General features: G+C 48.9%; 6 protein-coding genes across 6 annotated transcripts in view; 3 read left to right on the top strand and 3 right to left on the bottom strand.

Annotated features, from left to right (window-relative positions):
* GGI43DRAFT_256800 (uncharacterized protein) overlaps positions 1-5919 on the top strand; it is a gene marked incomplete at its 5' end in the record, with an annotated part of 10028 nt that extends 4109 nt beyond the window's left edge. The window contains one exon of the mRNA XM_083200909.1: positions 11-5919. Coding sequence (XP_083064408.1) covers positions 11-5643 — 5633 coding nt within the window. The remainder of the gene's footprint in view (positions 1-10) is intronic.
* An 8-nt stretch (positions 5920-5927) lies between these two features.
* GGI43DRAFT_396959 (uncharacterized protein) lies at positions 5928-9060 on the bottom strand. The gene is made up of 2 exons (XM_083205041.1): positions 7680-9060; positions 5928-7587 (listed from the first exon to the last, which is right to left on the bottom strand). The coding sequence occupies exons 1-2, from the start codon at positions 8751-8753 to the stop codon at positions 6334-6336; spliced, it is 2328 nt and encodes a 775-aa protein (XP_083064407.1). The 5' UTR covers positions 8754-9060; the 3' UTR covers positions 5928-6333.
* A 704-nt stretch (positions 9061-9764) lies between these two features.
* On the top strand, positions 9765-12428 carry GGI43DRAFT_396955 (phosphatidate cytidylyltransferase). The gene is made up of 6 exons (XM_083205040.1): positions 9765-10067; positions 10139-10419; positions 10522-10900; positions 10957-11303; positions 11368-11826; positions 11888-12428. Exons 2-6 carry the CDS (start codon positions 10258-10260, stop codon positions 11921-11923), a joined length of 1383 nt encoding a protein of 460 aa, XP_083064406.1. The 5' UTR covers positions 9765-10067; positions 10139-10257; the 3' UTR covers positions 11924-12428.
* Positions 12286-14620, bottom strand: GGI43DRAFT_256746 (amidase). The gene is made up of 3 exons (XM_083200908.1): positions 14023-14620; positions 13607-13708; positions 12286-13524 (listed from the first exon to the last, which is right to left on the bottom strand). Exons 1-3 carry the CDS (start codon positions 14279-14281, stop codon positions 12560-12562), a joined length of 1326 nt encoding a protein of 441 aa, XP_083064405.1. The 5' UTR covers positions 14282-14620; the 3' UTR covers positions 12286-12559.
* A 3990-nt stretch (positions 14621-18610) lies between these two features.
* GGI43DRAFT_256616 (alpha/beta hydrolase) lies at positions 18611-20207 on the top strand. The gene is made up of 3 exons (XM_083200907.1): positions 18611-19081; positions 19181-19349; positions 19421-20207. The coding sequence occupies exons 1-3, from the start codon at positions 18917-18919 to the stop codon at positions 20044-20046; spliced, it is 960 nt and encodes a 319-aa protein (XP_083064404.1). The 5' UTR covers positions 18611-18916; the 3' UTR covers positions 20047-20207.
* A 161-nt stretch (positions 20208-20368) lies between these two features.
* On the bottom strand, positions 20369-22859 carry GGI43DRAFT_380744 (sulfate transporter family-domain-containing protein; the record flags this gene model as incomplete). Its single annotated transcript, XM_083203023.1, has 4 exons — positions 20369-21070; positions 21133-21643; positions 21712-22344; positions 22417-22859. The coding sequence occupies 4 exons, from the start codon at positions 22857-22859 to the stop codon at positions 20369-20371; spliced, it is 2289 nt and encodes a 762-aa protein (XP_083064403.1).
* Positions 22860-23424: the final 565 nt, after the last annotated feature.

Below are 23424 nucleotides of genomic sequence, written 5' to 3'. Positions count from 1 at the left end.
ACTCTGTCAGGTCTCCCCATTGGTGATCTTAACAGCACTTTGCCTGGTCTCCTAAATGGCACTTTGACCGGTCTTCTAAACGGCACTCTGCCAGGTAGCCTGCTTAACGGCACACTGCCAGGAAATGATACTGGTATTGACCTAGGCTTGCTTGGCAGCCTTTTGAACAGCACTTTACCTGCTCTTTTAAATAGCACTTTATCAGGTCTCCCTATTGGTGGCCTTTTAAATAATACTTTGCCTGGTCTTTTAAACGGGACTTTGCCTGGTTTACTTAACGGCACGCTGCCAGGTCTTCCAGGAAATGGTACTGATATTAATCCAGGCTTACTTGGCAGCCTCTTGAATAGTACTTTACCTAGTCTTTTAAACAGCACTCTGTCAGGTCTCCCTATTGGTAATTTTAATAGTACTTTGCCTGGTCTCTTAAATGGCACTTTGACCGGTCTTTTAAATGGCACTCTGCCAGGAAATGATACTGGTATTGACCCAGGCTTGCTCGGCAGCCTCTTGAACAGCACTTTACCTGCTCTTTTAAACAGCACTTTATCAGGTCTCCTTATTGGTGATTTTAACAGCACTTTGCCTGGTCTTTTAAACGGGACTTTGCCCGGTTTACTTAACGGCACGTTGCCAGGTCTTCTAGGAAATGGTACTGATATTGATCTAGGCTTGCTTGGCACCCTTTTGAATAGTACTTTACCTAGTCTTTTAAACAGCACTCTGTCAGGTCTCCCTATTGGTGATCTTAACAGCACTTTACCCGGAGGTTTACTTAACAGCACTCTGCCCGGTCTCCTTAATGGAACGCTTCCAGGCCTCCTCAATAGCACTTTACCGGGTCTCTTAAACAGCACGCTGCCAGGTGATCTTAACAGTACTCTTCCAGGTCTCTTGAACGATACTCTTCCAGGCCTCTTGAATAATACTCTTCCAGGCCTCCTTAATAGCACTTTACCTGGTCTCTTAAACGGAACTTTACCTGGTCTTTTAAACAGCACTTTACTAGGCAATTTGCTTAATGGAACTTTACCTGGTCTTCTTAACGGCACTCTTCCAGGCCTTTTAAACGATACTCTTCCAGGCCTCCTCAATGGCACTTTACCCGGTCTCTTAAACAGCACGCTGCCAGGTGATCTTAACAGTACTCTTCCAGGTCTCTTGAACAATACTCTTCCAGGTCTCTTGAACAATACTCTTCCAGGCCTCCTTAATAGCACTTTACCTGGTCTTTTAAACGGAAGTTTACCTGGTCTTTTAAACAGCACTTTACTAGGCGATTTGCTTAATGGAACTTTGCCTAGTCTTAACAGCACTCTTCCAGGCCTCTTAAACAATACTCTTCCAGGCCTTTTAAATAATACTCTTCCAGGCCTCCTTAATAGCACTTTACCTGGTCTCTTAAACGGAACTTTACCTGGTCTTTTAAACAGCACTTTACTAGGCAATTTGCTTAATGGAACTTTACCTGGTCTTCTTAACGGCACTCTTCCAGGCCTTTTGAATGATACTCTTCCAGGCCTCCTTAATGGCACTTTACCCGGTCTCTTAAACAGCACGCTGCCAGGTAACCTTAACAGTACTCTTCCAGGTCTCTTAAACAATACTCTTCCAGGCCTCCTTAATAGCACTCTACCTGGTCTCTTAAACGGAACTTTACCTGGTCTTTTAAACAGCACTTTACTAGGCGATCTGCTTAATGGAACTTTGCCTGGTCTTAACGGCACTCTTCCAGGCCTCTTAAACAATACTCTTCCAGGCCTCTTAAACAATACTCTTCCAGGCCTCCTTAATAGCACTTTACCTGGTCTCTTAAACGGAACTTTACCTGGTCTTTTAAACAGCACTTTACTAGGCGATCTGCTTAATGGAACTTTGCCCGGTCTTCTTAACGGCACTCTTCCAGGCCTCATAAACGGAACTCTACCAGGCCTCCTTAATAGCACTCTACCTGGTCTCTTAAACGGAACTTTACCTGGTCTTTTAAACAGCACTTTACTGGGCGATCTGCTTAATGGAACTTTGCACGGTCTTCTTAACGGCACTCTTCCAGGCCTCATAAACGGAACTCTACCAGGTCTCCTCAATAGTACTTTACCTGGCCTCCTAAATGGCACTGGTGATTTGCTTAATGGAACTTTACCCGGTCTTTTGAACAGCACTCTGCCAGGTCTCCTTAATGGCACTGGCGACCTCCTTAATAGCACTCTGCCCGGCTTACTCAATGGTACTGTTCCTGGTCTCCTCAACGGCACTGGCGACCTCCTCAACAGCACCTTACCTGGCATCCCTAACGGAACCCTTCCGGGTCTCCTTAACAGCACTGGTACTCTCCTTAATAGCACTCTTCCAGGCCTCCTTAATGGTACAGGAGATCTCCTTAACGGAACTCTGCCTGGTCTTCTAAACGGTACTGGCACTCTTCTTAATAGCACTCTTCCAGGTCTCCTCAATGGTACAGGAGATCTCCTTAATGGCACGCTTCCTGGTCTTCTAAATGGCACTGGTACTCTCCTTAATAGCACACTACCTGGTCTCTTAAACGGTACAGGGGATCTCCTTGACGGCACACTGCCAGGTCTCCTCAACGGTACTGGTACTCTCCTTAATAGCACGCTGCCAGGTCTCCTGGGAAATGGCACAACAGGCACGGGCATTGATCCTGGTTTGCTTGGCGGCCTCCTTGGTGGAGGAAACAGCACTGGAGTCGGCAATTCTACAGGCGGTCTTTTAGGCGGTCTTCTCGGAAATGACACAACAGGTACTGACAACTCTACTGGTCTTCTAGGCGGCCTCCTGAATGACACTGCACCCGGCAATTCCACTGGTGGTCTTCTAGGTGGGCTTCTAGGAAATGGTACAACTGGAACTGGTATTGACCCAGGTTTGATCGGCGGTCTCCTAGGAAATAGCACAACTGGCACTGGAAACTCTATTGGTGGCCTCCTTGGAGGACTGCTAGGAAATGGCACTGGAACAGTTGATAACTCTACTGATCTCCTAGATGGGCTTTTAGGAAATGGCACAACTGGAACCGGATCTACTAGTGGCCTTCTGGGTGGTTTATTAGGAAACGGCACAACGGGCACTGACAACTCTACTGGTCTCCTGGGTGGTCTTGGTGATCTACTAGGAAACGGTACTGGAACAACCAGCAATTCTACTGGTGGCTTGCTTGGTGGTCTCCTAGGAAACGGAACTGGCACAACTGGTGCTGATAACTCTACCGGTCTCCTGGGTGGTCTTGGCGGTCTACTAGGAAATGGCACTGCTAGCACTGGAAACTCCACTGGTGGTCTCCTTGGAGGTCTCATAGGAAACGGCACTGGAACAGCTGATAACTCTACTGGTCTCCTAGGTGGCCTACCAGGAAATGGCACAACTGGAACTGGCACAACTGGCACAACTGCCACTGATAACTCTACTGGTCTTCTAGATGGTCTTGGTGGTTTATTAGGAAACGGCACAGCAACAACTGGTAACTCTACTGGCGGCTTGCTTGGAGGTCTCCTAGGAAACGGTACTGGAACAGCCAGCAACTCTACTGGCGGCTTACTTGGAGGTCTTGGAGGCCTCCTAGGAAACGGCACCACTGGTGCCGACACAACTGGTACTGACAATTCTACTGATCTCCTGGGTGATCTCCTCGGCGGAAACAGTACAGGAAGCTTGAATCTAACAGGCACGATTGGATCTGTTATAAACGGGACAAATATTAGCAACACTACTGGTCTCCTTGGAGGACTTCTGGGAGGAGGCTCTACGGGATCGACAGGCACAGGAAGCACTGGCGGAACAACTGATAACTCTACCGGTCTTCTTGGAGGTCTTCTAGGAAGTGGCACAACTGGAACCGGCACAACTGGTACTGACAATTCTACTGATCTCCTGGGTGGTCTCCTCGGCGGAACTGGTTTAGGCTCAACAGGCACCGGCTCTACCACCAATACTACCGGTGGTCTCCTTGGCGGCCTTCTCGGAGGAAACAATACAACCGGCACAAACACTACAAATACTACAGGAGGCATAACTGGTAGTAACTTGACTGGTCTCATAGGTGGTCTTCTAGGAAATGGTACTGTTAGCAACTCTACTGGCGGACTTCTCGGAGGCCTTCTCGGAGGAACCAATAGCTCCGCTGGGAATACTGGCTCAACTGGCGGCCTTGGAACAACAGGAGTTACTAACACAACTGGCGGCACTACAAGCGGCAGTGGCCTCCTCGGCGGCCTTCTCGGCGGAGGTGGCTCTACAACGACTGGGTCAACTGGGTCAACTGGGTCAACTGGGTCAACTGGCAGCACTACGGGCACTACAGGCGGCGATCTACTTGGGGGTCTTTTAGGAACAGGAACCGGTTCTACTGGAGCAACAAACACGACCGGGACTAATTCCACTGGTTCCACTGGAAGCACTGGAGGTCTTCTCGGAGGTCTCCTAGGAACAGGCACCGGTACTACGGGAGCAACAAATACAACCGGAACTAATTCTACCGGTCTTCTCGGTGGCCTTTTAGGTAACGGCACTGCCACAACTGATAACTCTACTGGCTTCCTTGGAGGTCTCTTAGGTGGAGGGACTGGTTCAACAGGCGCAACAAACACGACCGGAACCAACTCTACTGGTCTTCTTGGTGGCCTTCTAGGAACAGGAACTGGCTCATCAGGCACGACCAATACAACCGGTACAACTACCAACTCAACCGACACCATTGGCGGTGGCCTTCTTGGCGGTCTCCTAGGAACAGGCACTGGTACTACGGGTACTGGCTCTACTGGAGTAACAAATACAACCGGCACAACTGGCGCAACCAACACTACTGGTACCACTAGCACCACTGGCACTGGTCTTCTCGGAGGTCTTTTAGGCAATACTACAACTGGCGCAACTAATACCACAACTGGAGCAACCGACACTACTGGTACCACCGGTACTGGTCTCCTAGGTGGTCTTCTAGGTAATACTACTACAGGAGCAACCAACACTACTGGTACCACTGGCACCGGTCTTCTCGGCGGTCTTCTAGGTAATACCACTACAGGAGTAACCAACACCACCGGCGCAGTAACCAATACCACAACTGACGCAACCAACACTACCGGCACGACTGGTACTGGTCTCCTAGGTGGTCTTCTTGGTAATACCACCACGGGAACGACTAACACTACCGGCACCGGTCTTCTTGGCGGTCTCCTAGGCAATACCACTACAGGAACAACCAACACTACTGGTACCAACACGACTACAACAACCGGTACAACTAACTCTACTGGCACAACTGGTACCACCGGCACTGGCCTTCTCGGCGGTCTTCTAGGTAACACTACTACCGGAACGACCAACACAACCAACACAACTGCGCCTGGTCTCGGAATTTCACTCACTGGATCCTTAGGTCTGGGCAACGCCACCAATACTACCGGAACTGTCCTCGGCACAGGAACAACTGCTGCGACCAACACGACCGGTACTACTGGTACCCTCACAAACACTACCGGTATCCTAACAAACACCACCGGTACTACTACAAACACCACCAATCCAGCCGGAACAACGTCGACCGGTCTTTTGGGCGGTGGTCTCTTAGGCGGGCTCCTAGGAAAGTTCGTCTTGCTGAAGGCGCTCCTACTACGGACACATTGAGTATATTGAGCTTGGATATAAAAAAAAATGGGAAAGGATAACGGAACAAATGGGAAAGGATAACGGAAAAAATGATTGGATTGGATAAATGATTTATGAAAGGGGAGAGCCATCTAAAGATGGCGAGGAAAGGGAACTGGTTTTTTCTTTTCCTTATTTTACGATGATTATGTTTTTTCTTTCTTTTTTCTCTTGTCATCTTATTTTAGTTTTTGCGAAAGTACAGATATTTAGATAGATTTTGTCAATTGATCTAACTATTAAAAATTCTTGGTTCCCGTAACGGCTTGTGTAATTTGTGATGTAGAACAAGGTGTGACGCAAAGCACGTAATTAACAACATCTATCAGTAAAGATAATTCGTTGTCTCAACTTGGATATTATTCAAGAGCGTATAAAACTATAAATTCACAACACATGGTATATCCAACTCCTTATCCTAAACACCGGGCACGCGAAGGTGCCTCTTGACCGTTGCAACTCCAAGTATACTTCTCTTTCAGAAATACATGTCCAACTCGACCAGTCACCATTATCTAGGCCTCTATTTGCTGGCTCTTACCAGTTGACCAAATACACGTCCCCTGTAGAACAAGTCATCTCATACAATGTGATCTAACAGCCATAAGTCAACGAACCAACTAAGCTGTCTCTCATCAGAGGAAGAGAAAAACATCTTTATCACAGTATTTATGCTCCGAAAGCCTCGCTCACTGTTTCTCCCTCATCTGGCGTCACGGCCATTTCTAACAACTCATGGGCCGCCTCAACTACCTCGCCGTCAATTCCCGCCTCCATGACTAGGTCTTCCTCAGCAAAGGTAAGTCTTCCGAGAGCAATGAGGTATCGTTGGCTGCCTCCGTGCGAAAGTGACAATTTTCGAGTGATCTCAGCCAAATTGGCCGTACAAGAGTCTGTAGCCAGAGTGTGGATAAGCGTCACACATTGAGAGATGATGCGATATAGCTCAGCGGAAGTTGTAGACTCAGAAAATTTCAGCGATGAAGATGTCATGGCATCAGGAAGAGGAGGGAGAATGCTGGGAGGGATAGGTTGATCATAAAGCTCGTCAATCGATGTACTCAAGCAAGCCACTAAGCGTGGGATAGCGTTATCGTGAGATGCCAACTGTTTGGCACCAAATTCATATCTTGCAAATGTAATTAATGTTCGAAGAGCAGCCAGTCGCACAATTCGTTTTTGAGCAGGGGTAGTTGTAGCGCGTGGATGCTCCATCAACTTGGCAGATACTCGCTCGATGACAGCTCGCGCCACGGATAGCGTATCTTTTTCGTCGGATATGGGGCCGATAGAATCGGGAAGCGAGGATGTCGCTAGCAGATCAAGCATGCCAATTATATCGGAGGTTTTCTGCTTCGGCATCAAGAGGAGAAGGGTAAAGTCGAGAGAGATGAGTTTCCAAAACGCAGCAGAAGTATATTTAACTCCCTCTTCAGTCTCAGTGAGGGTCGTCGCACACGCCAAAGATGCAGTGTAAAGCAATGACAGAATCTGGCTCGTGTCTATCTGCTGTTCCAAGACGGCATAGTCATCATTGTTAGCTACTGTGCCATCGGAAAGGCGCGCCGGCCCTTCTGCAACGGTAAAAATAATTGTCTGTGCCACGGGCACAAGTCTGGAGATAATGAGGGGCGCAACAGACGAGGTGTGGAGCTGAAAGGTGAAAGCAATGAGCGAGACAAGGTATTTGATAGGTTCCCAAAACTGCTCTTCAAAGCATCTAGTCCATAGGATGATGATTTGCTCCGCGAAATCGACGAGAAGCTGCATTGGTTGATAGGGGTTTCCCATCAGAGGAAGTCTCTCGAATATGAGAGTTGAGAAGGATGTATTTGGGTCAGAAGGGAAGGAGATGCGCGAGAGTATGTCGAAAGTCGGAGGCTGCCCCTGGGCAAAGCCGTGATCGAGGACAATTTGCAAGAACTGGCAGAGTCGATTATAATTAGCATTTCTACAGGATTGCATAGAATAGGGCGTTGGGGCCTTCCATATCCTCTTTTTATTTTCAAACTTACATCAAATGGAGCTGTGGGAGCTGCCACCACGATAGGTTGCTGCAAAGCCAGTTGAGACACTGGCTTCGCGTCTTCGCTCATTCCTGCATCGCCGGTGTGTATATCGAGAGGCTTCATGGGGGACTCTGATACGGGGCGCTTTCGCTTCCCTTTACTCGGCGTTCTCTCTCCAATGTTGGTAGCAACGGAGCCAGCAGTCTTGCTTCTCCCTTGGCCTTTGCTTGGACTTGCAGCAATATCCATCTCATCAAAGCCATCGGCAAAGCCCCATGTTTTGCTGGCCTTCTTCGGCGTCATGTTGATGGCGGCAGGCTCCTTTCTGCGGGCTCGGTCATTAACCTCTTTCATATCGCGCTGCATGAACTGGAGCTCCGTGTTGGCGTGCTTCTCAGCCGCTATAGCCGCTTCCATTGCCTTTTCTTGTTTTTGTAGTTGCTCAGCATTGAGCTTTCGGAGGCGGGCAATCTGCTCATCGTAGTTTTGTTGCGCCTTTGTGGAGTTTGAACGAAGTATTGAAGTCTCGCCGCGAGCTGCATTGAGCTCTGCTTCCAAAACACGAATCCGCTTTTGTAACGCCGTCACCATAGGTCCAGACTGCGCCTGAGATGACATTGGCATTGCCGCAAGCTGTGCAGTCTGAGGGCGAGCCGCATTTTGTGAAGACTCAGGGAACCGCTGGGATCCCATGAACGGCTGATTCATGGGCCGGACGCTCGTGATTCGAGGCCGCTCCGCCAGAGGAGCTCCAGACCTGGCAGCCGCAGCATCGATCGCAGGATTCCATCGAGGATTGGGCACAGGAGGGATGGAAGGCCGTGTGGGCTGTGGCCCTCTTTGCTGTCGCAGCGTCTTGTCGACAATTGGCCTACCCACAGGGACACCGGCGTCGTTAATAACCTCGGTGGTGTCCAAATCATCGTCCTCCTGTCCCCAGGCATAGTCGAGCTGATCGGACTGCTGCGTGAAGGCATGCTGGGCCTGGGTAAACTGAATGGCGTTATTCTCGAGCTCTTGGAGCACATTATCGGTCAGGTCGTCGAACCCGTCGTCGGAAAACTCGTCGAGATCCATCATTCATGGATCTTCAGCTCAGATGCATCATGGCTCAAAGCGTCTATGCGCAGCGTATTTGCACAGCACTGCGTCATGAATGGCCTGTGCGATGCAGTCATGGCGGGACAAGACCGCGGTCTATGGGATTCCCACGATAAGATATCGATAATCGACGCGACGCGAGGTCACGTTTTCGCCAGTGCAAGTGGCTGATTCATTTGATGTGGCTTAGCACTTCAGAACAGGCGCCTCAGTAATGCGAGGGCACCCATTTGGATAACCATTAGGTCTATTAAGATTACGGAGGAGTAGCTACATGTACTTGAAGAGCCCGAAAGCGGACAAAAATGACCAAGTAATGGTTGTGGAGAGAAAGAGTTGACATTTGCGAGCACGTGGCCGGTATCCGCGAATCTCATACTACTATAGTAACTGCTCACTGTACTTCGAGTAGTACGAATACTTCTGCTCTCCAATTAGCAGATACACGAGCATTACTTAACCCAATCAATTCACAGTCATGAAAGCCCTCTGAGAGCAGCCAATTACAGCATCTTTGGCCCAGTCCAGAAACCAGCTGCAAGAGGCGGTGCAAGCTCAGCCCTGAATTCATGCCAGCACTCAGTATTGCAGGCCATGTCGCATGACGTAGACGCCAGACCAGAGGGCCGCAGCCACACCCGCCTCATCGTTTGCGGACATTTCCAGGTACATCGCAGCATAGGTATGCAACAGGCTTAGCAACATTCGCAGTAGCTACTACCAGCAGATAGTTGTCCGCTAAATTAAAATTGGAAGAAGTAATGAAAACACTACTGCTGTATACTGATTCGCACTCAGCACGAGTCCGGGCACCCAGTCAGATTTGAGGGGATTATGTAAAATTACATGTAAAATTACCTCGAACAGACACCTAGACACCGCAGCAAATTAAAGTACTGTCACATGCGGATTTTATTTTGCGGGGAGTTGCAGAAGTCCGATCCATATTAAATTGAAAGTTTCAACAAAAATTCCGCCGTGCGAGGCCCCCGAAAGCCCAGCTAGAGCCTTGCTCGCTTCCAGCGCTAAACCCCGGGGCATTACAGCGCGCAGTCTAGCACACGTAGCTTAGCCTGGTAGTACTTCGTAAGTGGCTGGCCGCAGCAGGTTTTCGTCGGTACCTTAAATGGGGTGAGTTCCACGTTGCGTGTTAGCTTTCGATTTAGTAGCTTCTGGTGAAATGCCTTTTTGACCTCTACCTCATCACCCTCAATTTCGCCCGGTTTCGCTTCAGCTTCAGTCCCCAGCGCATCGTCACCACCGCTGTCGCTTGAATGTCTGGTAGAGCATAAGGTGAGAGGGAGAAGAAGGGTCCGGTGAATCAGTCGATTGCCTGGTTAACTAACTAGAGCTTTGCATCGCAGTCCGCAGAAGCTCCTCCATCGACTGCCTTGCTCCGAGCAACCCGCTGAGCATATCCTGCCGCCGCCAGATCGCAACTTCTTGAACAGCCCAGGCGCATCTCAGTGAGCCGTACGACGCCATGGCCAGATCAAAGAGAGGGGGGAAATCCCCAATGAAGAACGCCAACGGCCAGTTCAGCGGCTCTGAAGGCCGCCGATCAAGCTTCAGCGACAAGAGCGAAGAGGGGTCCCCAACAAGAACCAGGGCACAGGGCCAGACCAAGCTGGCGTCTGTAGAGGAGGTAAGATCCTTCTCTTATCATTGCTATATTCCCATTTTTGCTTTGCTTTTCCCCTGGCATCGCCCAGAAAACTTTGTGTGGAGCTGACACTTGGCGAACCAGAAACCCACGACAGCCGCAGAGAAAAAGGCCGAGTACGAGAAGAAGAAGGCGAATTTCTGGACTCGAACACTATGGACGCTGGTCATGATATCTGGCTTCTTCGGCGCATTGTTCATGGGACACATTTACATGATTGCCATTGTCACTGCAGTCCAGATCATATCCTTCAAGGAGGTCATTGCCATCGCCAATGTTCCCAGCCGAGCTAGATCTCTGCGCTCCACTAAGAGCTTGAACTGGTACTTCCTGGCCACCACCATGTACTTCCTTTATGGAGAGAGCGTCATCTACTACTTTAAGCACATTGTCCTTGTTGACAAGGTGCTTCTTCCTCTGGCTACCCACCATCGCTTTATTAGCTTTGTGCTCTATGTCTTTGGTACGTTGCTCCTTTCCTAGCAAGGCTATACATTAATCTAATACGCTTCGTGATAGGATTCGTCTTCTTCGTCGCCTCGCTCCAAGCCGGCAACTATAAATTCCAATTCACCAACTTCGCTTGGACTCACATGGCCTTGTACCTTATTGTGGTACAGGCCCATTTCGTCATGAACAACATCTTTGAAGGAATGATTTGGTTCTTCCTGCCCGCGGCTCTGGTCATTACCAACGACATTTTTGCCTACATCTGCGGTATTATGTTTGGTCGCACACAACTCATCAAGCTCTCGCCCAAGAAGACTGTTGAAGGATTTGTCGGTGCTTGGATCATGACCGTCCTGTTCTCCTTCTTGCTGGTTAACATTCTGATGCGCTCCAAATACTTTATTTGCCCCGTCAATGTGAGTCAATCAGATGCATATCTTATCGTTTTCGATACTGTACTAAACATTATCCAACCCGCAGGACCTCGGCGCCAATGTCTTCAGCGGACTCAAATGCGATGTCAACCCTGTCTTCATACCTCACACCTTCGAGCTCCCACAATTCTTCTTCCTTCCTCCAAACACCAACTTTTCCTTGACGTTTGCGCCGATGCAACTGCATGCCCTGGCCCTTGCCACCTTTGCATCTCTCATTGCTCCCTTTGGCGGCTTCTTCGCCTCTGGCCTCAAGCGTACTTTCAAGATTAAGGACTTTGGCGACTCTATCCCTGGACACGGCGGCATGACGGATCGAATGGATTGCCAGTTCATCATGGGCTTTTTTGCTTACATGTACTTCCACACCTTCATTGAGGTTCACAAGGTTTCTCTAGGCAGCGTCCTAGAGACGGCCATTACCAGCTTGGCCCCCGAAGAGCAAGTCGAGCTCGTCAAGAGCATGTGCCGATATCTCAGCAACCAGGGTCTTATGCCCCAAGAGGTACGTCTTACCATTCATAAATCCACAGAACATGTCAACTAATTGAAAATTCTATAAACAGCTGCAAGCTTGCCTCGAGAAAGCCACATCTTCATGATTTTACGTCAAAATGCGTACGAGGATGGAGCCTAATGGCTTTTCATTTCTCTTGTAAATCTAAATTCCTCCAGCTACACCTTTCATAATGACCGGGAAAATCTCTTTATTACTACTACTATCATCTCCTCACTTTATGGACCGTCATAGGGAAGGCGAAGAGGGAAATTATGCGAGCCGATGGGAGAGAGGAGAAGGAGAGTAGCAGGCGTTGGAATAAAAGGGGGAAGAAATAATATGTGCAGATAAGAGGCGTGCTGTATCATGGTAAGAGATCGTGACGTAAAAGATCTTTTTTTCTTTTTTTTCTTTTCTTTTTTAATGTCTTCTTATTCATATGTATTTGATCACTGTAGGTACTGAGCCATCTATTGCAGAACATATATAATGTGGGAAGAAAAACTGGAAGCGGGTAAAGAAAGGTCTTGTCGGATAGGCCATTCTTATAACTGTCTAGAGTTTACGAATATCATTCACCTCTATCACACTACATACACACTTTAATACTCTCAATGTTCAAAAAATGATTCTCTCTAGTCTAATCTCTTTTTTTTTTCGGAAAGGGGCATAAGCTACTTAATTTCTAAAGGTGAATATCTTTATCTTTCGGTATCACATCATAGGATGGTGTACCCTCTTATACATTTCGCACCCATCCGCCCTCTGCTTCGAAAAGCTTGCCAACTTCCTTAGCCACCTTCAGAAGGTGTCTATCCCGATATCTCGGAGCCACCAACGATACGCCAATCGGCATGCCAGTATGCCCCTGAAAGCCCGGGATGTTTATCACCGGCGTATGCAGCGCCGACCAGCTCACACAAAACGCCGAATCGCCAGTGAACTCAATCCCCTCTGGCGCCTCGTCAATAACGCTGGGCGTCAAAATGGCTGTGTATCGGCCCGCAATCTCATCAATCTTGGGTCGCAGGGCTGAAATGCTATCAAGGGCTTTGAGTTGTGCGCGACGGTCGTAGCCGGCCTTTCGGTCGACATAGCCAGCCAGCTGCGGTGAGAGTTTCTCCTTGGCGATGCGGTGCTCAGGGAGGAAGAAGGTCTCGCCTTCGGTCTGTAGGACAATGTTGTGCCAGAGGGGAAGGTCGTCGAACTCGCTCGGCAGGTCGACTTCTTCCACCTCTGCCCCGTGAGCACGTAGGATGTCGACGGCGCGGGCAATGGCGTGGCGAGTGCCGTCCCCTGCCATTGGCCAGACGACGGTCTTGCAGAGGGCAAAGCGCGCGCCCTTGATGCCTTTGAAGCTACTTGCCTCATCATCTTGCAGCCCGAATGCGTCAGCCACGAGATCGAGGTCATCAACACCGCGGGCGAAAATTCCAATCGTGTCCAGCATCAACGACGAAATCTTCAGGCCCTCACGCGAAACTGCGTTCCACGTCGGCTTGATGGAGTAGATGCCGTTGAAGGAGCCCGGGCGGATGGTGGAGCCGCCGGTCTGCGTACCGAGGGCCACCGGCGCCTGGAAATCGCCGACGGCGGCGCCCGAGCCGGACGACGAGCCTCCGGGAGTGCGGGCCGGATTGTGCGGGTTGCGTGTGGAGGCTGGGCCGGTGTAGGAGGCGGCGAGCTCGGCCGTTGTTGTTTTGCCTGGAATGAAATGAATGAGATTTCCGTGTAAGCCAATGATATTAATTAAAAGACTCATGGATAGCTATGGGAATAAACTCACCGAGGAAGAGTGCACCTGCATGGCGAAGGAGCATGACGGAGGCTGCGTCGAGCTTCGGAAAGTCGCCTTTGTAGATTGGCGAATTATGCGCCGTTGGCATATCTAGACGTATGACACATCAGTATTAGTCCTAGAAAACATGTTTCCGACAGCGGAAGCCAATCTGTAGAAAGAAAAGGCGACGAGCGAAGTACACAGAGCAGAGTACATGTGCTATCTTGGCCGCTGTCCTGTCTCCACTCCACACAAAGCCCCTCATCTCGAAAAGCACAGCATGCAAGCATTGTTACACATATTATGTGCTGTTCTATCATTTGACAGTGTTATGGCCACATGACACTCTCTCTGCTTCTCTTGCTCGCACCTCTTTGTCTCTTCTATGTCCATCTCCTCTGTAGTAACAAGGTTTGACTTACCTTTGGTGTAGATAACATCCTTGATGGCAATGGGCATTCCATGCAGCGGACCTCTCTTATTCATTGGCACTTTATCCAGGGCTCTCGCCTGCTGGAGGATATAATCCTTTTCTATGTAGGCCCATGCCCCGACGTCGATGTCACGCACATCTATACGACGTAGCAGTGAGCGTACATAGCCCTCAATGGTGATTCCGCCGGCGCGAATCTTGGCGAGGGCTTGGGTAGCCGTGAGGAGATATGCGTCGTCGCTGCCCATATTTGCTTTGTAGGCCTTTCCTGTCTCGTATTTTACAAGAAGTGAGTGTGAAAAGTGTTCTGGGGTCAACGAGTGTGTAGGTGCCACGGGACTTGCTCTCTAATAAATAGATCTGGCTTTTTATCGACTAAAGCTCTAGGGCGTATTAATTGGCCTTGTTTTTTTATACAAGGATCAAAGATACCTGTCAGCCGTAGCTCAGCCGCACCCTGATTGAGCCTCGGCTGCGGTTGTTATTGGCTGGATCGAATCGTGTTTGCCTGATGAGGCAATGTAAACGAACAGTCAAAAGACCAGTAACCCACACACCGGAGCAACGACGGCGTGTCCAGAGGCGAAAATGAGGCTTCGAAAAAGAAAGTATATGCAAGGGCTAGTCTCGTGTAAGTACTATAGTTGAATCTCACGCAGAAAAGGAGGCAGCTGAAATCTTAGTGTGGTTTCTGCGGCTTAGAGCGCAAAAGAAGCAAACAATTGTTACCGGGATGCCAGATGATTATGCAGGGAGGTCCGTGGTTTGGGACAGAGCAAGGCAGGTAAGTAGACTTACCAAATTCCAAGACGACAATATTTCACAATATTACTCTTTCTTAAGATGATCTCATCAAAAGAAGAGTGATGAAGCCATATGGGTAATATTGGGACATCTACTCTATATAGTGTCAAGGAGTCAAGGGTAACGGTATATACGACCGTTAGGCAATCGGGACGTCGTTGATGGGTGAGGCCCAGCACATGGACCTAGATCCGACCCGCCATCAGCATCCGCATAAAAAAGGGCACTTCGCAGGGCCCCTTAGCCTTGCATGTTTCTGATGCGTACTGTTGCTTGGCTCAGGATGCGGCGGCTGCGGAATGCCAGCCAATCTGTGTGACAGGCGCAGGCCGAACCCGGCCCCTCTTTATTTCACCGGTGATTCCATCTGCAGGCCGCTTGTATGTGCATGTAAGTGCTACTATTGTTTTGCCCACCTTTTCAAGCTCGTAACTATGAGAGCGGAAAACCCGGCTTGCTCAGCTATTCATGGTTCAACCATGATATTGGTAAAAGAGTAGAAAGCCAAGTAGAAGTATAAAAAGTAGCTAGCAATATTTTCGTGTTTAGTAGCGCGATGAAGCAAACAGCCCGCAGTGGTGAATATTGTCTACCGCTGCGACCTATGTCGGCGTTTCGAGTAACCGCATGCCGTGCTACTAGGCTAGTGTTAGCATGCAGTTGACTGACAGGGGGGAGGAAAAAAATATGCACGTCGTCCTATCGGCGGCCAACCGGTTGGGCTGAAATCCTGAGACGAATAGCGGGCCCTTCACTTTAAAGCTTCAGGCTGTGCTGGTGAGGGAAAATTGGCTTCGGGCCGTGAACTATCCTCATAATCCCGAAGATCGTCTCAAGCCACCCGTCTCGCTGCCGCCGCCAGTGCAGGAGCGAAAGCCAGGCTGGTCGGGAGAAGGTTGATTGGTACAAGTAACGTTCGAGTATGTTTTGAGGGCCTTATCCGATCCGGTCAGATGGTAGGCGAGATACACAAGGAGAAACAGAAAAAAATTTTGTGGACAAGAATAATTGGTATATATACAGAGGTATACGTATAGATACAGTAGTATATGTATATTCAGTAATAGAGGAAAGGCAGAGCAGTGTACGTTATCGTATATGAAGAGATTCTTTTCCCAGTGGTTCTCGCGTTACCCCAAAATCGAACTGAGCTAATATTTAGAGATATGTCCTCTAATAAAGATATAAAGTGACTGAAAGATGATCTCAACCATGGCAAATAGAACAAATAAGAATAAAAGACGCCCAGAACATTAGAATAAGTATGTAGGTTCAAGAAAGCTGTGTATAAATGAGCCAAGGCGCACGTATTCTGTCTTGCTTGAGCAAACTCCAACAGGAAGGTGGTGGTGGCGGCAGCAGCAAATTAGGCTCTAGAGCTCTTCTTGAGCTTCATTCCAGAGTACTCTTCCCAGGCAAACCATCAAGAATTATTAAACCAAGCTGTGGCCGTCTTAAAGCCTCATATCAGTGCTTTGCAGGCATCGTAACAGCATTTGACCGTCTTCATTATCTGTCAATTTCTGGGTGCTCATGCCGTTAATGTTAGGTATGAGCACTTTATTTGTACTTTGCTACAGGTATACACCTTCGGTATATACGTTTTCCGAATAGCGTGAGGTGCATAACTGCCACGTCACGGGGATACCCCATGTAGCAAGGCTGCCATTGATTGTAACAAGACCGGGTGCCGGAAACTCAGTAGCTATCGCGAGAGAGACCAGTATACCCACCAGGTTATCAAGGTGAGATGGAACACAATACTAATTGAACTCAAGTGTATAGCATTTCGAGAGTTGAAATATAGAATTCTATACCTCGACTCACGGTATAAGCAAGCATTGCCGCTACACCTAGATACAACGAACAACGACAATGCGACGGTACATGAGCAAGGCTAAGGCGCACGCGGCCCGCTGTTAGATGGCCTAATTAGCGCCTCAGAGCTTCAACCTTGGTGCTGACGACGTTTTTTCCCCCTCAGATCGACCAGAGTGGACGAAACCAAGGAAGCGCCGCACCCCTCAAGCCATTTATCACACCATTAGTGACATTGCTGTATGCATGCAGCCTATCATCGGACCTAGCATGAGTGGGGATCCAGACTACTGATGAGAATTGGCTTGTAGTCCTACCGAAGGCGCAGGCAACCAGCCCGTGTAAGAGCCTATAGGAATAACCTAAAACTTTTTTCATGTTGTGGCATCGATGAAACTATCTGTTGGACATGAAGTACGAACTGTTGCTACTTATTCGTGTCTGCCTGGCAGAATCTAGAACCTCTTAGAACATAGAATATGCCTGTTGGCCGATGATTGGTATGCATAAGAAACTGCACATTGTCATGGTTAGTTTCGATGGCTTTGGCACACTCGGTTGCTTGTTTGTTCTGCTATCTAAGGTTTCCTTCTGGTAATGAAATTATTGCTATATGCCTGCTTTTACCAAATCTGCTCTATGTTCTATGATTCTCCTCCGCGGCTTTGGTAGTGCCTAATCTGAGTAGTAATCCACAGTCTATTGCTTTCAGTTTGAGCGAATTTACTGTTATAAAGTATTCAAGATTCTCTTCATATTGATACACAATGGGTAACAAGCCCATAAGCCGAGAACAAAGAACTCTTATCCAGATGCGATCCTTTGCTACCTAGACTTTGCATCCTCTCAATAACTCCATTTTGTTGGGATTGGCCCCCATGTGATTCCTGCCATAGCCTCTTTTAAAGGCTAGGAAGGCCACATTAATGCAAGACGCTCACAGTTATCGTACTACGGAAGAAATTAGATCCAATCAAGCTATTTGGAGGCCGATATGCAGGGAATGCCTCACCGAAATCGCGATGCAACCAGCCGTTTATTGGCTAGCCACCTCGGGTAGTTTAGGAATATTTATACTACAGGTAGTTGTAGGGAATCGCCGTAGCTATTGTAACTCTATCTATCCTTGTCAAATAATGGTAGTATTTACCGCAGGACGTAAAGCTAGGCTTCCGCTGGTCTAGTCCTACTTATACTGCTACCTCATTACGTAGGACTGACTGTCCTCACTTTCTCACTACTATCGGTGCATCTATGCGGAACAGAAGTGGATCTTCTTCTATCCGATAAATCAAGATATAATGCCAGTATTTGTGTGGCAATGAGCGGTCATTTCTCATTCCCGCTTACAAGTATGCATAACTTTGACCAGGGGAAAGAGATCCAAGTAATATCTCGATCAGATTTATTTCGCATCTCGAAATAATCTCACTAAATTAGTGTAAGAAAAAGAAATAAATAAATAAATAGCACTAGTGATTTTTTTATGACGTTGCTAAGCGAAAAGCAAACATCACGTTCCGTCGCTTCAAGATGAGCAGGGAGGCGTAGAGTGGTTGCTTTTTGCTTTGTTTCAGCTTAGGCATGTAATACCCATGGTTACGGATCAGCTGCACGGGAGCCAGTGCAGCCTCATTTCTGATAGACATGTGATCTTATTCCCAGTCACCTGTCTTTGACGATACATGGACGAATACTCTATTGTAGTTTGAACAAAATTACAATTAGGAATCTCACACATTTAAGCCGGTCTTTAGTTGGCCAAAACAAGACTACCCCAGACTATACCACGAGCGAACGCTTGCTTAGACAAACTACTGGACACTAGCAAATAGCTGAAGCAGCGCTTCAAGCGCCAAACTCGCCTAGCTTTAGCCTGCAAATTAATAGTGTGTCCCAAAAGCAAAAGAGCATTCGGCGACGGAATGACTCTCACCGGATGCTTACACCCACGTGATGACGTGTAGGAGCAGACAGACCTCTCAAGAGATCAAACATGTTGCTTGACGCGCGTTCCAGTGTCTCCGAAAGGGCGTTAATAAGGTGTTACTGTTCTCTAGGTGGTATTAACAAGGAGCTTTGAACTCTTTGGTACAGACAAGTAATCATAAAATCGCTAAACCCCGCGCGGAGCTTAGCCCAAGCCATGTTAATAGCAGTAGTGTAAATTCACGGTTGTTCTCACTTCAGCAACTCTTGTTATCTCTCACTCTCTCTTTTCCAACATCCTCTTATTGAATTGTTTGTAAATATCTTCACAAATGGTACAAAAGATTACAGAAGAATATGCCAATCACGGCATGCCGCTGAAATGCGACATCTACACTGACGACAACTATTCAAAAGACGCTCCAGTCTTTCTGTACTTTCATCCCGGAGGGCTGGTTGACGGGAACCGTGATCTCATTGCGCCGTGGTTGGTTCAGGTGAGTTGAAACGTGAAAATATCCAACAAACATGAGGAAAACACTTTCAAGACCAAATAGAATCAGTGATCCTAATAAAAACAAATGAAAATGTTATAGTCGTGCATCCAGCGCAAATGGACTCTAATCAGTCCGACTTACCGTCTTCTCCCACAAGCAGGCGGAGATGGTCTCCTTCAAGATGCCTCAGCAGCCTACGAATTCGCACGAAACTGGAATACTCTGCCAGGGTCCCAAAGACGGGTCATTGTTGGAGGTGCCAGCGGTGGTGAGTTATCTGACTTATCCACCACAACACACAGTCATTCTCAAAAAGATTAACACTGGTGTTCTTAAAAGGCTTCTTCATGGCCGCCATCATCGCCCATCAATGCGAGCCCAAGCCTCTCGCCCTCTTATCCATCCAAGGCATCAACACATTCCACCATCGCTTCTTCAACTCGTCCCGCTTAGAAGATATACCCCCTTCCAAAATGGAGAAATTCATCACGGGCCCAATGAAAAGCGGCGACGACATGCGTCAGGACGAATCCGCTTTCGTCCTTGACAAACTGACACCCGACGGCGCAAAGAATCTCAACTATAGCCCTCCCAAAACTGAGTCAGCTGATCCCGGGGTTTATCGCGGCATGCTCTATGACTATTACACGTTCAACAACTCCTTTGTCGATATTGTTGGATCTGTAGACCCTGGATACCAGTGGGCGAAACTTCCTGATGCCAAAGATCGGGTCGCGCAGTGGCCCAAGACGGTCATATTTCATGGCAACAACGATCCCGATGTGGAACTCAACGTGAGCGAAGATATGCGCGATTGCTTGGGCGAGGACAAAGTCACGCTTATCATTGCCGACGGGCAGCCTCATTTATATGAGCTGGAAAAATTCATCGAGGACGACGCTCCGGGAATGGACGTCGTGAGACAGGCTGTAGCACGGTTGGATGAGATTGTGGCTTCATCGTGAATAGATCGAGCGCGTCACAGCAGGTATATAAATTTCATAAGCGTAATAATCAAACACCTGGATATCTATGGTAAATCTGCATAACCGCTATCGTATCAAATACATCTTGGTCACGTTCCTTCACACTGTAGGTTTAGGTTTATACATGCTCGCCCCTTTATGCACGACCGCTATGTGAAAGCAATAAGAAAACGAGAGAAAAGAAAGGAAAAAGGAGGAGCACGAGGGAATAAACAGAGTCGTGCGCTATTACAAATAGCCTCAATCATAACCTCCATCCAAAATTTCATTCAACTTACCTTCACGGTGGCGTACGTCCCTCTCATTGTGTCATGACGCTATCTTCATACTCAGTTAAACGCAGCGCCGCTTCGACGTCGTTAACAAAATGCCTCTCGCCGCACAAGTCGACGATTCCGCTCTTCTCCATGAGCTTCCACACGGGGTGATCTCGGTGATGTGGTGCGCGCGAGAAGAAGACTCGCACGCCCCTCTCCCGATAGTCTCGGACAATCTCTTCGAGCACTTGCGTGCCGGAACCATCCATGGATGTCACACCATGGATATCAAATATGACGTTACGGTTGGAATCATGGCTTCGGATGCGCGGTAGGGCGGGATGCGCTAGCGCTGTGCCATAGAACTCCAGTCGTCGAAGTCGTGCCTTTAGCTCACCAGTGTTGGCAAACGTCAATGGCTCTGGTATCTTGACAATGAGGCATCCCTCAATGAACTCGATTCGGGAATCTAGGGATTCAGGATTCTCAAAGCGGTTAGTGCCGGGAACACGGCCGAGGATCTGGATGCGAGGACGAGTGCTGTGCTTAATGACGAGAAGCAGAGAGATTCCTACTCCAAGAGCCATACCCAAGGTAAGGGAATAGAAGATGGTGGAGAAAAATATAGCTGCCATGAGGCCCAGCTCGGTCCAGCCTCGAATACGGAGAAAGAATGAAATATCGTGGGGCGCCTCTTCTATCAGCGACCATGCCACGACTGAAATCATTGCTGACAGAACGGGTTTCTGTTGCATACACTTGATTAGCTTATGGGAAGACCATATTGGCGAAGAGAGTGCTTCCTTACCGGTAAAAAGTAAAAGTATGGCAACAGGAACAGAACGGATAATAATGAGAGAAGACTGAGGAATACAGAGCTCATTGGGGTCTTTGCACCAGTCGTCTTGTTCACTTTGCTTCGTCCATAGCCACCAAAGGCTGGTAGAGCCATAAACATGGAGCCAACAAGGTTTGCCGTTCCAAGAGCAATCATCTCTCGGTTGGCACTCAGTTCGATACCAGGGATGGAGCTCCCACCCAAGCTCTTGGCGGCAACAGATGACTCGAAAAAGCCGAGAAGAGCAATGAGGAAAGATGTCGACAAGGCCGAGCGAATGTGCTTCATGTGGGCAAGTTGAAAAGGCCATCGGAATTCAAAGATGCCTCCAGAAGCGGCTTTTACAGATCCCAAAACCTCAAGTCCCTGATCTTCCCAATCGAGATGCCAGCACAAAATAGCAGAGATGACAACGACGAGGAATCGGTCGGGAAAATATGCAACTCCAGGAAATCTCTTTTCCAAACGGCGCTTGAGCTCGCTACAAGGATCAATAATGTTAGCCATCGCCACTCAAGATACTATATAAACTTCTCCCTCCCAACTTACCGAAATATCATAATGATGACGAAGCTCACTCCCGCTACAGCAAAGGTCAGTTTATGGGCCTTGCCGGCATTTTTGACGATGAATCCAATTTTGTCGACGCTGCTCCCATGGTTTACACCGAGTTCCTCTGCAAGGGTTGCAAGGCCAAGCTCGGGAATCAGCTGGTCCACAGCAATGACAAAACCAATGGCAGAGATGAAGCCTCTCAAAAACGGCCTGCTCAAGACGCTATCCAAGAAACCCAGTCTAGCCAGACCTGCAACGAGAACAATGGCACCAGCCATACCGCCTACCACGCCGCAGATTTGAGCCTGCAGGATATCATTATCTTCTGAGCCTTCACCTCCAGAGTCCACGCTGGCTTTCACCACAGTGCCGACGAGAAGAGATCCAGCTGCCTCGGGGCCGATAACCATTTGCGGAGAGGATCCGAGCATTGCATAGATGAAAGGGTTGAAAATGAAACCATAGAGACCGAAAATCGGTGGCACGTGTGCCAGGTTGGACGCAAGCGAGAGCGCCATCGGGAGGTAAAACGAAGCCATCGTGACAGCAGCGATAAAGTCGCCCTGGAGGTACGATAGCTTGTACTGCTGGATCCAATTCAAGCACGGGATATAGTATGCCAGGTACCTATCCACACGGGGTCAGTTTGACTGCCACAGATGCCCAAAAGAATGGCACAACATCTTGGCAGAAGCTCACATGAAGGGCGTGTCTCGGAATCCTGCCTGCTCGGCAAGCTCACTGCTGTGGCCCATCTTAGTGGTCCGCATCCTCCTCGCGAGCCACCTCTTCCAGTCGTCGCCACCCAAAAGATACCCAAATATGCCAGCGTTTCCCGCAGACCTCAGCGACTCGCTTCCGTCGTCGGTGCTCCCGCTGAAGAGGCCATTGGGCGAGGAAGCTCGCGGGCTAAAGGTGCCATGGCTGCGGCCCCGCGATTCGGAGCCCAGTATCAGCGGCGTTGATTCACTCATGAACTGATCGCCGACTGCTGTGGAAGATGGATAGACGTCGCTGTGATTGCTGTCCTCGCTGCCTGGGCGGCTCGGCGGTGTATGGCTCTGTCGAAGCGTGCTTGGTTGGAGAGGGCGGTGATCTTTGGACGAATCTGCGCGGCTCAGTGGCGGCGGGGGTCCCGACATTTTCACGCAATCGGGGTCGTGGCGCTCGGTCTCGAGGTGTGCATGTGGGATCCGAATCTAGAAGGTATTATTTCGAGGATGAAGAATAAGTCTGCAGGCGTCAATTAAACTTCTCTGTGCTTTGATTTGTGCGAGGCCGAGTCGAATCAAGCCGAGCTATCTGTCTATAGCCAAGGGCGAGAGAGCTTCGGGGCAAAATAAACACGAGCTGGGTGAGGAGCGGAAATGCAAGCCAGCGTCTGGCAACAACCCGGTAATTTTAAGTGTTGCTTCTTTTCCGTTTATTTTCCTTCTCTTCCCAGCCGCCAACGGCCGGTACTTCCAATTAGCAGAAAATGGCCAAGAGAAAGCAAAAGGCCAGCGGAAGGGATGCCATGCAAAGGACCCTTGGCGATGGGAAAAAAAATTCAAAGCTCTACTGTATCCGGTGTGGTCACACATCCAGCGACATTCAACACAACGGCTTGCCTGCTAACGATGCCGAAGCCGCGGGTGACATCAGCGGGGAGCGACCGGCCACAGCAGTGCGACACAGCGCTGAAGAGGCTCCACACAGCGCGCCGCT

This window comes from Trichoderma evansii (genome assembly GCF_050947405.1).
Source record: "Trichoderma evansii strain SZMC 28006 chromosome Unknown GGI43scaffold_3, whole genome shotgun sequence".
Taxonomy (NCBI): Eukaryota; Fungi; Ascomycota; class Sordariomycetes; order Hypocreales; family Hypocreaceae; genus Trichoderma; species Trichoderma evansii.
The sequence above is the reverse complement of the archived record's forward strand: the minus strand, read 5'-3'. Positions and strand labels throughout refer to the sequence as shown.